The following is a 12,007-nucleotide window of genomic DNA, read 5'->3' as shown; positions in this document are numbered from 1 at the left end:
CAGCAGCCTCTCAGTGAGTTTCGTGGACCGACTCTTTGTTCCCTAAATGAACCAACTAGGTGTTCTACTGCTCTGCTCCAAGATAAAAGCTCCTAACTCAAGCATATTGGAAAAGGGGTGAAACTTCTGCAAGGCACACTTTAAGAAGAGGTACATTTTGCTTATGAAAAGAAACCAGTGAGTCCTGAAATAATAAAAGGGAATATTTCACAGTTAAGCACGTGCTTTCGGGTAAAGAATTCCAATGTTGCTCTGCTGATCCAGGGTGTTAATACTCTTCTTGTTCCTCCTGTGGGCCCCCTTCATCTGGTGTCATAAAGCCTTCATGTCCACAGTCTTCTGCAACACAGAGTTGCTTTCCCCTTCATTCTCTTGACAAAGCAAGTGAATGTTCCTTAGCTTCCTAAAGTAGGAATCTCCCTCTTTCTCCAAATATTCATTGATTTTCAGTATGTCGTCCTTCTGTGTAAGTTCGACTGCTTCATCATCCCTGTTGAGCACGGCAAGGTTCTTCGGCACCACACCTGGCCTGCTTTAGGCACTGAAGTAGTTCTGTGCCTAGCATCAGGCCTCTGTGAAGCTGTGCTGCTAGAGCTCAGAGGTTTCTTCAGTTTGTCCACAGCTGGAGCAACAAGGGAGGGAGCCATCACTGTTTTCTTCACCTTGTCCGACAGGTACAGGGTCATAGTCTTACCATCATAATCTGCATCAAAAAACTTCTTGAACCACTGAACAAATTGAAAAATTGCCCTCAAACTTAACTTTTACTAATTTGTCCACAGGAATTATTTTCAGCATCCATCCTATTGAAACCTATTTGTAGTCTTTTGAAGTTCTGGATATATTCTGTCCTAGTTTTGCTTGGCATTTCACTTTCTTCAAAGCAGTGGAGCCAGGGAAGGGCATGTATATAATCTGACAACAGGCAGTCCCTGAACACCACTGTTGGGTCTTTGTCAGAGTCAGCTGAAAAGGCTCATTGATCCAGACCAGCATATCATGTTGACTGAGGTTATCACTGGTCACTGGCCGAGTCTATGGTCAGCGGCACTGCGTCTACTGCCCAGGTCCAGCGCCCAACACTGTAATCCCTTATTCTTATATTGCTCTTATTTCTCACATTTTTAAAATTTGCTTCTGTATTATTTTATTGTGCCCACATTAGGTGTAAATGTATATTAATGATCCTGTTGGATTGACTCTTTTATTATTACATAGTGTCCATTTTGGCTTGTACTGGAGTCTGTTCTGTCTGATATGAACACAGGTCATGCAGCTTTCTATTTGAGGAAGTGTCTTTCCCCAGCCCTGTAGTTTCAGTGTATGGGCATCCTTCCATCAGAAGTGGCTCTTCTAGGCAGTACATAGATGAATTTTTTTATCTTTCAGCTACACTATGTCTTTTGATTAAAGAATTTATTCCATTTAAATTAATGATCATTAAACTGATTATTAGTAGGTACATATTTACTGCCATTTGTTTTTTGTTTTGTAACGTTTCTCCTCTGTTGAATTTTGGTAAGTTTCTTTAGTGTTTTGTTTAGATTTGATAGCATTTCATTTTTAGTTTTTAGTATAAATTTGTGTTTTGAGGTTACTTATAAATTTACAGAACATCTTGTGGATACCACATTTTGTTATAGCTTCATAGTAAGTTAGTTTTGAACTGTATTCCAGCAATCTGATTTTACTCTTTCCCCCAGCCACATTTTATGTTTTGATGTTAGTTCCCCTACTTTACTTTATGTGTGACTTAAGTGATTATTATAAATTTTATTTATAACTATTTTTGCCTTTTAACCTTCTGCTAGTTTTACACATGATTGATTCTGTACCTTTACTATATGTTTGTCAATGAGACATTCTTCTTTCCTGTGTTTTCTTAATGATATTTCATTACACAAAAGTCCCTTTTAGCGGTGATGAAAACTTTCAACTTTTGTTTGTCTGAAAAGCTCTTTATTTCCCCCTCAACTCTGAATAACAGCTTTGCTGGGTGAAGAATTCTTTACCTACTAGCTCTTGAATGTATTATGCCATTTCCTTCAGCCCCCCCAGGTTTCTAATGAGAAAGACACCAATAATTTTATGAGCTTTCCCTTATACATAACAAGTTGTTTTTTTCATTCTGCTTTTAAGATTTTTTGGTGTTTTAACTATATTTTGGTGTGGGTCTCCATGGGTTCATTTTACTTGTAACTCATTGAAATTACTGAGTCTTAATGTCTGTTTTCTTCCTCAGGTTAAGGAAATTCTCAGACGAGACTCAGCTCACCACATTGTGGAATAGAAGATTTGGAAATTCCACTTCCCTAAGCATAACTAAAAGGAAAAGCCAGTCTAAGAACTGATGAAAGAAAGTTTCAAAACTTCATCACCAGAGACAGGAGACTTTCTCATGCTAGTGTCACACTGAGGTTGGTGACTGAGTCTCTCATCGAGGTCAGTACAAGTGACTGAGCCCCACACGCTGCCCAGTCAGAAGGACCAAGAGAGGCCTCTTTGCTCACTGCTGGCCAGCAACAGTGAGGGGGCTGAGCCCTTACATTCCACAAGCCAGGAAAGTGGAGAGAGAGGCCCACCCCAGGGGCAGGGCTCCAGGAATTTCCTCATGTTTTTTTCCCTCTGTATTGGAATTCTGGCTTTATTCACCCATCCTTCCAAGGTCAGTGGGCATCTTTGCGACCATTACTTTGAAATCTGTCTGGTAATTTTCATCAACTATGTTTCATTAAGGTTTATTGCTGAGGTTTTATCTTGTTCCTTCCTCTGGGGCACATTCCTCTCATTTTGCTTGTCTCTTGTTTCATTTCTCTTTTAGGCTAAATGGTTCTTTCCCCTCCATCTTGACAGTTTGCGATGAACTGTGTCATTTAACTTTGCCTGGTCTTGGTTTTCTGCTGAACTTTTGTGTTCTTCTAATCAGCCTTTTTGCTTGATAAGTGCACCAAGAGATGGCATCCTAGTTGTTTCAGATCTGCCGGGTTCAGAAACATTCTCTGTACCCTCTGGTCACTATAGTCTTGCTAAAGTGACACTTCCTTTATGTGTTGTGTGTGCCACTAGGCCCAGCCAGTGAGGTGGGTAGCTAGCAAGGAAAGAAACATGTTGCATGGGTACAGGATCATGGCCAGTAGCAGTGGGGCATTGGGCCAGTCAGGACTCAGGGCTGGTATGGGTGTTTCACCCTCCAGCCAGTCAAGGGTACTGGCAAGTACCGTATCTACCCATCCAGAACCACTGCTAGATGGCAGAAGGCGAACTCAGTCATGGTGCTTGCCGGCCTCTCTGTTCAGGGAGATATTGCCCATTTTGTGCCCCACTGGCTGGTGTTTTAAGTTTGGCAAATGACCATCCTTCAGCTAGTACGTGGTCATTCTTCAAACTGCTACTTTGCACTGGATACTGGGGCGAATGGGCCTGTACTCAGCAGTAGAGTGTCTCCTGCTCTACAATCTGATGGTTCGCCTCAATGTAACCCCCTTCATTTTCCATAGCTACCTCTTATGGGGGGTGGGGGGAGCTGAGGTGGGTCACTGCACCTCTTCTACCTTTCTCAGTGGGGGCTTTTCATTCTTTTTAGTTGAGATACTGTTCCGCTAGTTTTCAGTTCTGTTTCAAAAGAATTGCTCCATATGTCGTTACATGTGTATTGCACCCAAGGGAGGAGGTGAGTGCAGGATCTTCCTGCCCCTCCATCTCACCTGCCTCCTCTAAAATGTATGATTTCTAAGCAAATGGTGGGCCCTATTTCCTGAGACCTTCCCGGTAAGCTGTAGCCTGGGCCTCACATAATGGACCTTTATACTCAGGCAGAATTGGAGGGCCATACAGAAATTGACCAAAATCTTGGGGGAAGAAGTTGAGATAAATGAGCCTAAGGGGGGCAATTCTAACACTTAACTTATGACTCGAGGTCACAGATAGCAAACATAGATTGGGGAATCTGGACACCAAGAGATCCCTATGGTTGAATCTTCCTCCCGGGAATCCTTGTATACATTGCAAGGATTACTTCTTCTTATAGGTAGACCATTCTGTTAAAGAAGACCTGCTTCTCAAGGCAACAGGTAAGGAAAAAGCAGCTGTGCTGCTGGAGCTGGTGGTTTTCTGGGCATCACAGAGCTTGCCTGATCCTGACATTTCATATTATTCCCTGTTACAGGACTGACTGACTAAATATGGTTCCACTGAGGAACCCAAAAGGAAAGAGAAATATTCTCTGAATCCCTGTGTGATCTCAGGCTGTACAGCCGTGTTGAGCCAGAGGCGATGGGGCCAAAGACCTCATGCCACAGGCACATTCTGTGGTCTGCTCTGAAGGGGAGGCTTCCTACTTGCTCCCGGTGTGCTGATTTCACAATAGGATTTTGGGCATAATTCCATGCCCACTCAAGAGCCTTTGACCTTCAAGTGAAACTAAAGCTTAGGACAAATGTCTGGAATGAAAAATCTGGACTCCGTTGTTAGAAGCAGTGACCTGGGTTCTCCGTGACCTTCATTATTCACACTCCTCCTCTGGGCAGCAGTGTCTATATCTATGTGATGATGATGCAGAGGAAGATCACCAAGCACCTTCCCTCTGGCTCAGTTTACCCCTGGGTTGTCGGAGGAATCATTTCAACATCGGTGAGTCAGGCTGTGTCAGCCACATTGTCACCCCAGACAGCAGGGCTACTGCTTCAGGGCCTCCGCCTGCTACCAGCCCCTCCTGCCCTCATGGGAACCTAGATGCAGATGGCCCCAGACACTTGAGTATGTGACAACAAGCAGGACTGGGCCCTGTGGAAGTGCCAGGGGCACCTTGGGGGAAGATGGCAAACATGCCCCCCTCAGGGGCTCCACTGCCACTCCTCTGGGCACCTATCCCATGCCGATGCCTCTCCCCATGTGTGATTTCCCTAGCTGAAGGCATCCTAAGACCCGCCCTGCTTGTGGCCAAATTTTGTTGTCCATCCTGGTCACAAAGTGACATTTCACAAGAACTCACTGGATAGAAGGATTAACCCAGGATAGCTTTGTTCTTGGAGGTGTTTTAATGAGATAAGGACTTGTTTCTGAAAAAAAAAAAAAAAAAAAACACAAGGGCCACTGTGGTTCCACAGGCCCTAGGTATGGCCCAGATGCAGTTACCCCTTGAGGCGTCAGGCCCCCACTCCACACTGATGTTCTGCCTCGCTGCTTCCAGTCCCTTTAAGCCCTTTTCTAACACACCTTGGGCTCAAGCACCCCAACTCAAAACCCAGACTGGTTTGGCCCTGCATACACAGATCAAGGAGGCAGCTATACAGCCTACTCCCACACAGGGCCCTGACCTGGCCCCCCAAACTCCTCCCTCTGCCTTTGGGGAAGGGAAGCAAAGAGTATAGGGCCAGAAGATGAAACATATGCTTTTACGCCTGGGGTCTTCAGAGACCACCGGAGCAGGGACTCAACAGTATATAAAAGTAGTCTGTCTCCCTTACCCAGCTGACGCTCCTGGATTTGGGAAATTTAAGGGACTGACTTAATTCCCCAATATTCTCGGTTTGGTTCTCTACAGACTTGATTGCCTGTCCCAGTGGTTCACAGGAAAGTCGAAGGAGGTTGCGTGATAGGACTGGTCTGAAGCAAGAAAAGGCATCCGAGTGGCCGCAGAATCTTGTAAGTGGGAAGGCGGCAGCAAGCCAGGACTGGAGAAGGGATCAGAGGCTGAGTTGGTACAGTCAGTGGTGGCCTACCCGGGTCCCGGCGCTGCGACAGAGCCCTCTGCCAGCGCTCGGGTGGTGAAGGGCCTGACCCGGGGCTGCCTGGAAAGAGGAAAACCACGTGCTGGTGCCGCCTCTGCACCGCTCACTTGCTGCTCCTGGAGCCCCGCTGTTTGCTCATGGCCGTGAGCATCTGGCTGATATAGGAGGTCAGGAGGTCATCCATCTTGTAGCCCTGGAAACAGTGGCAAGAAGATAAACCGAGTGCAAAGTAGCCAGAGGGAGCCCACCCAGATCCTGGACACAAGTCCCCCTTCTGTGCTGTTGAAAGGTTGGGAGCAGTTATGATTTGAGCTCACCCAGGGCCCTCCTATCTGGATGTCTACCTCTAGGAGTGGGTAATAAAAGTTCTACCAGTTGAGCTATGCGTGGAAGTCGAGTCCAGAAGACATCCTTGCTAAAGGTTCTCCTGTTGCGCTCATGATTAGAGGTTCCAGACACTGAAGGCACTTTAACCTGACCCTTCACCTGCCCCAGGCCAAGGTATGCACTTCTCATGTGTGTCTCGGGGGGGTGGCTGAAGACAGCTGAGCTGGAGCCCAGAAGGAAGAGGTCTCACCAGTGATGTCTCACATAGCAGTTTGCTCCCGCGCACCAGGTTTCCGATGGTGATGTGGAAATAGGTGTTTCCGCTGCTCCAGTTGGAGATCTTGGTGAAGGGGTGAGTAGTCAGGATGTCCTAGGTGAGCAGAGAGAGTCTGAAGCTGCACAGCCCTGGCCTCAATCCTCTAACCCCAGCCCACCACAGACACAACCCTCAACGAAAGGCTTTGGGTCCTGGGGCGGCCCAAGGAGCAAGAGGGTAGCAGCCAGCTGTGTCACTGCCCTCCCCAGGCCTTGGTTGGGGCCAGCGAGTGTGGGGCCACCCTGGAAGTCCAGGCAACTTTGGGTATTTGGGGTCCGGATTGGAGATTTGGAAGGCCTGAAGGCATTGAAACTGTGATCCTGTGTGAGAAGGTCCAGGGAGGGGGACAGGAGACCAGGACAGAGACTTGGGGACCCAATATGACTTGGGTAGAGAATCACTAAAAAAATGAGGAATGGAATGACAGAGACCTAGGGAGAAAAACGCAAGTGGGCACATGAAGCAAAGATGGTGTCACTGGTGCCCTTTGCCAAAGGTCCAGTTACATGTCTGCTGCACTTACTGGCCCCTCAGTCGGGGCTGCTCTGGACCACAAATACGAGCAGAGTTGCCCTCTGCCGTCCTGACCAATATGGGCAGTTGGGCATAGTCAGTCCCAGCTGAGAGCTCAAGAACTAAAAGGAAGTTCATCAGAACTGAAGGGAGAAAATATTGAGGGAGCAGAGGAGGGCCAAGGAAGTGGACACAGCAAGCACAGCCAGCTTGTCGGGGGTGTGGTCAAGGGGCCAAACGCAGTGAGGATGGTGATGCCAGGGCGGTGGGGGGCTGGGGCCCAGGGGCCGTCTGTTCATCCCTGGGTGCAATGACCCCTCCTCAGACTCTCCCTGGGCCCTCTCACCCAGAGGGAGCCCCTACCTGGTCAGTCCTGTCACTGCTCACCTTAGTTCTGGGATCGATGAGGCTGACCCCATACTTGTTGATGGCAATTAAGAGGATCTCAGGGAAGCTGGGCTCTGTAGTTTGCTAGTGAAGAAAGTCAAAAGCATCAGATGGGAGGCCCAGAGCCGGGAAAGCTGTGTGCATTTGGGACAGGAAGGATGCTGCAGCCCCGCCACGATCTCCCAGTATCCACTTCTGCTGGGCTCTCAGTGTTGCCCCAGATCCCTTCATTAGTCTCCACTATGACCCCCTCTCTTACGCTCTCCAGTAGAGTTCCATTCCCACGCTTCTGCTTCTCTAGGAGTCTCTCCTCTCAGCTCAAATACCTCATCCAAAGAACCCTCCCTGAGCCTGCACTTGCTTCTTGCTACCTACCTACCTCTCTCTTCCTTGCACAGGCAAGCTTCTCAGACATCCTGGTCCTCTCTCTCCTGACTGCAGCCTCGCACCAGCCTCTTGCCTTTTGTCGTGAGCCTTAGATCTACCCTCCTCTGGCCTCATCACCCCTGTTCAAACTCTCCTAGTTTGCTGCCACCTGCAGGAGGAAACCTGGCCTGCGCCCTCTCTCCACACCGCGTGCTCACGCTGGCGCCTAGCCTGTCTCTGTACTCAGCCACTGGCGCACACCCCGCCTGACCCGATCTCTTGAACCGCTGCCTCTTTTTTCATGCTAGACCCTCTGCCAGAAACATCCCCCATGGTGTCCCTGGAAAGGTCAGGGCCGGCCGCTGGGAAGCCGCCTCATTCTAGTCCGGGTAGCTCTTCCAGCGCCTGAGGGCTCCCTGCTACAGCACACGGTGCCCACCTTCCACTCGTTTGGCCAGTTTCCATGTCTGGCCTCCCCTGCCAGGACCCTCTGCACCCCAGAGCGCAGCACTTAGCCAAGACATTTAGCTTGGGGCAGGGCTCAAAATGCTCAAATGGCACAGACCGTTGCTGAGTCCCACATCCGGGGAAGGACTCTGCCACTTCTCGGCCCCCTCACTGCCTCCTTCCTCTACCTGAGACACATCCCCCATAGCATACCTTCACCTCGAAGAAGGCCGAGCCGAAAGTGGGCCACTTGAAGATGAGCTTCAGGAAGGCCAGCTTGGCCTCCTCCTTGGACTTCCCTGCATGCTTGTTGAAATAGGCGACGATGGACTGCGGGGGGAGGGTGGGTCAGAGGCCTCTCCCCGCCTCTCCTGCCCCACGTGCACTGTTAGCAGCTGTCATGGACCCTGGTGGGCTGGGCAGAGGATGGGGGTCCTGGAGACCAGAGGGGTGCCCACTTAATGGACTCCTGACCTCCCTTCCCTCCTCCAACCAGGCAGGCCAAGAGTATCAAGTAAAATAGGTCACCATGGTAACCAGGACAGAGCAAATTACTGCCAAGTAGTCAGTTGAATCCTGTGCCAAGTAGTCAGTTGAATCCTAGGTGCAAAGCTAAAAGTAAAGCAGAGGGGAGCCTGGGAGGGCCCACACCATAGGGGCCGCACGAGGAATTTCCTTGGGCTGCTGGCTAGTAACTCTCCTTTTGACCCATGAAGTTCCCAGGGACCCTCGGGGGGCTCCCTGTTCCCACTGCCCATCCCCAGGCTCACCCGCTTCCAGTCGTCAGGCGACACCTGCCGAATGAGGTCCTGGGGCACCAACTCTCGTAGCAGCTTGGGGATGCTGGGGAAATAGGACTTGTCCTCCTCGAACTTGACCCTGTAGATCAGCGCCCCCAGCTGTAGCACCTCCTCCCTCGTGCACTTGTGGTAGCCTCGGAGGTACTTGGGCAACTCCTGCCAGAGACAGAGCAGTCGCGGTGTGAGGGATCCGGAAGATACAGGCTCCAGCCGACCACCTGAGACCAGTCTGCCGCCTGAGCCCTCGCTCGGGCTTCGCCGCCTCTCCAGTCTCAGCTGACACTGCGCTCCAGGGACAGTAGAGAGAAACAGCAGTTATGTCTGCACAGACTCCGCGGTGATGTTGGAAAGCATAACCAGAGGCAGATATTTTCTTACTTCCCCTCGGAACAGGCCAGTGAGGCGAGCAGTCCTGTTTCAAAGATGAAGTTCTCAGAGTGACCGGCTGGAGATCTTGAGACTGTCCCATCCCCCGAACCTCCTGGGCCTGACCTTCCCTGGGAAAAGCCTCTGAGGCCGGCTCCTCCCATCCTGTTCCCAAGATGCTGCGGTTTCATCTGCAGCACCACCCTCTCCCCGCCTTCAGCTTCCAGACATGGAACCAGAGCAGCTGAGGTTAGGTGCAAGCCTCTGATGAACTGCTGCTTCCCACAGACTCCTGGCGCCTTAAGACTGTCTTAGCCACTGTTGGAGGCACAGGGAAACTGAGGCTGGCTTAAGGACACTGTCCATCAGAAACATGACTTTTGTCATCACACAATTATATATGAATGTAAGTCTGTTATTATCCTCGCACCTTTTGTCTACTCACCCTATCTCCCTGTGCACCTGCTGACCCACCTTCCTCCCCATCCATATATCCACCTACCCACCCCCACAATCCACTTCCCCATTTGTCAGCCCCTCCACCCACCTATTCTTTCACCTGTCCACTCACTAACATCCATTCATAAATTAATTCACCTGCCAGCCCGACGGGTAGAACGCAGCACTGCAAGCTGGCTGCAGCCGCTTCAGTGCAAGTTTGATCCCCAGCCCCGGGGGTGACCCACATGGTGCAGCAGACCTCTCCTCTCTCACCCACTACTCCTCTCAGCAGTGTACTTCATCAGTCTGCCTGTTCTGCTCCCCATTCTGTCTCCAGTGAAGCCTCGAGCCGCCCCTGCACCTCTGGCCTGTACCCCAGTTCTATATGCATAAATAAATTAAAAAAAATTCACCTGCCATCCTTCTGCCCATCCATTGTTGAGTCACCAGTCACTTATTCACCCTTCCATCAATCCAATAATGTTCTCTGAGTAATAATTATGAGTAGGCCCTTTAAACAACACACACCCTCCCTGTTCGCAGGGAACGCATAGTCAAGGCAAGGACAGACAATCATCACATCAACTCAGTGCGTACTTAGAATCTTCAAAGGGATTGTGCTCTGGGCTGAGAACATTAACAGGGTTGGTTACCTGATAGAATTGTGGGACAGGGAAGGTGATAAGGTGATTGAATTAAAAGAAGAACACCTCAAAAGGAGAACATGCCACAGATCCTATGGCTGACTTGAGAATCTGAAAACCTATAGTTAGGAGGAGCCAAGCAATGACGTGCCACACAGCAGCAGGTAGGTAGTGCACCCCCATGCAGGGCCAAGTCAGGGTTTGGGCTTCTACCTGGTAGCAAAGGAAAGCGACTGAGAGGCTCTGTAAACCTTGATGGCCACCCTGTGGGGAATAGATTGAAGGGGAGCAAAGACAGGTGAGGGACCTAGGGAGGAAGGTAAGACTAAATCTGGGTGAAAGATGGTGACCTGACTGAAGCTGGTCGGTGGTGGAAAGACAAAGTCCAGAACTAGTCAGCAGGTAAAGGCATTAGGTGGATGATTCAGGACACAGGAGACGAGGGAAGGGATGAGGGAAGGGACGCGTCCAGGCTGACTGCTGGGTTTCCACCTTGGGGCAGTGATGGCGCCATTTGCCAAAAGGGCAACCCAGGGTCAGGTGGGAGGGGGCGCGGAGGAGCGGCACACCCCAGGTCTGAATGGGCGCAGTGCTTCACCCTCAGGCCAGATGGGCCTCCGCTGCCGGCCCTGCCTCCCGCCTTCCCAGCAGCTTGGTTTGTGTCTCTCAGGATGGCAGAGCAGCTAGCCCGGAAAAGTGCACGGTGCCCACACCAGCCACCACTGCGTCATCGCCAAACCCACGTTCCATCAGCCCTGCGACGCTAATTCTACTATTTGGCCTCTTTAAGTCTGTTTCTCCCTCTGTAAAATGGGAAGAGCACACTGCTTCCTGCAGTTAGCCGGGAGACTGACAAGTGCCAGAGACATACCGGAGGCTCTGCGTGTGGGCGCCCTGCGGGCCCACGCGTCTGCTGGGGACACTGAGGGTTGGCTACACCCGGTAGCTGTGTGAATTCAGGGGCGAGCCCCTGACTGGGGAAGGACTGCAAAGGTGGGGATCGGATACTCAGAAGAAGCTCTCAAGCCCCGGAGGGCTGTGGGTTAAGAGGGAGAAGGAACCTGAGGTGGGGACACTCCCTGGGGCTCCGGTAGTCACTGCACTGAGGCTCTGCTTTCCCAGTGAGAGCACAGTCAGGCAGGCGGCACCCGGGGGCGACAAGGACAGAGTGGTGCTCACCTGGTAATAGTGGAAGATGGAGTCAGCCATGGGGTCCTTCCCTGGCACTGTGGTGGTCCACAGCTTCTTCATGAAGAACACCTGGTAAGTGAGCGATGGCAAGATTCCTGTGGCACAGACAGAGCAGGGGGTGGGCAGGCAGCAGATCATCCCCGGGGTCCTAGCACCAGCCTCAGATCCCTCCCAGGTGGGCCTTAGCACGTGGCCTTGGGCCAGCACCTGCCTGGCTCAGGCCTCAGAGGCATCCCAGGGCCTGGCCTCACGTTACCATCCTTGACGGGCCGCGCCTTCTTTATCCAGTCTGTCAGGTGCCGAACAAAGTCGAAGAAGAAATCATTCTCGGGGACACTGATGACCTAGGGACATACCCATTCTAGTCTGTTTTCTGACCTTCCACCCAAGGCCTTCCTGGTGACCTCTTCTCCTGAAAGACACCTACTTACAGCCAGAGGGGTGTGTCAGCCCACTCTGCTCTGACTGTGGCTGTTGAGT

At 50.8% G+C, this 12,007-nt stretch overlaps 1 protein-coding gene and 1 pseudogene across 3 annotated transcripts in view; both read right to left on the bottom strand.

Moving 5' to 3' along the window:
* Positions 1-268: 268 nt before the first annotated feature.
* LOC101619225 lies at positions 269-3,271 on the bottom strand (annotated as a pseudogene).
* Positions 3,272-5,038: 1,767 nt separating this feature from the next.
* Positions 5,039-12,007, bottom strand: part of MYO7A (myosin VIIA) — a 59,290-nt gene continuing 52,321 nt past the window's right edge. For 2 of the 3 annotated variants that reach the window (XM_012725706.1, XM_012725708.1), the window contains exons 41-47: positions 11,784-11,871; positions 11,516-11,622; positions 8,856-9,041; positions 8,299-8,415; positions 7,273-7,356; positions 6,307-6,426; positions 5,039-5,922 (exon numbers count right to left, since the gene is read on the bottom strand). In XM_012725706.1, the coding sequence (XP_012581160.1) occupies positions 5,833-5,922; positions 6,307-6,426; positions 7,273-7,356; positions 8,299-8,415; positions 8,856-9,041; positions 11,516-11,622; positions 11,784-11,871 (792 nt within the window). In that variant the 3' untranslated portion in view covers positions 5,039-5,832. The remainder of the gene's footprint in view (positions 5,923-6,306; positions 6,427-7,272; positions 7,357-8,298; positions 8,416-8,855; positions 9,042-11,515; positions 11,623-11,783; positions 11,872-12,007) is intronic. The other variant, XM_012725709.1, reaches the window with a different exon arrangement.

This window comes from Condylura cristata, unplaced genomic scaffold (genome assembly GCF_000260355.1).
Source record: "Condylura cristata isolate star-nosed mole 26May11 unplaced genomic scaffold, ConCri1.0 scaffold00015, whole genome shotgun sequence".
Classification (NCBI taxonomy): Eukaryota; Metazoa; Chordata; class Mammalia; order Eulipotyphla; family Talpidae; genus Condylura; species Condylura cristata.
The sequence above is the reverse complement of the archived record's forward strand: the minus strand, read 5'-3'. Positions and strand labels throughout refer to the sequence as shown.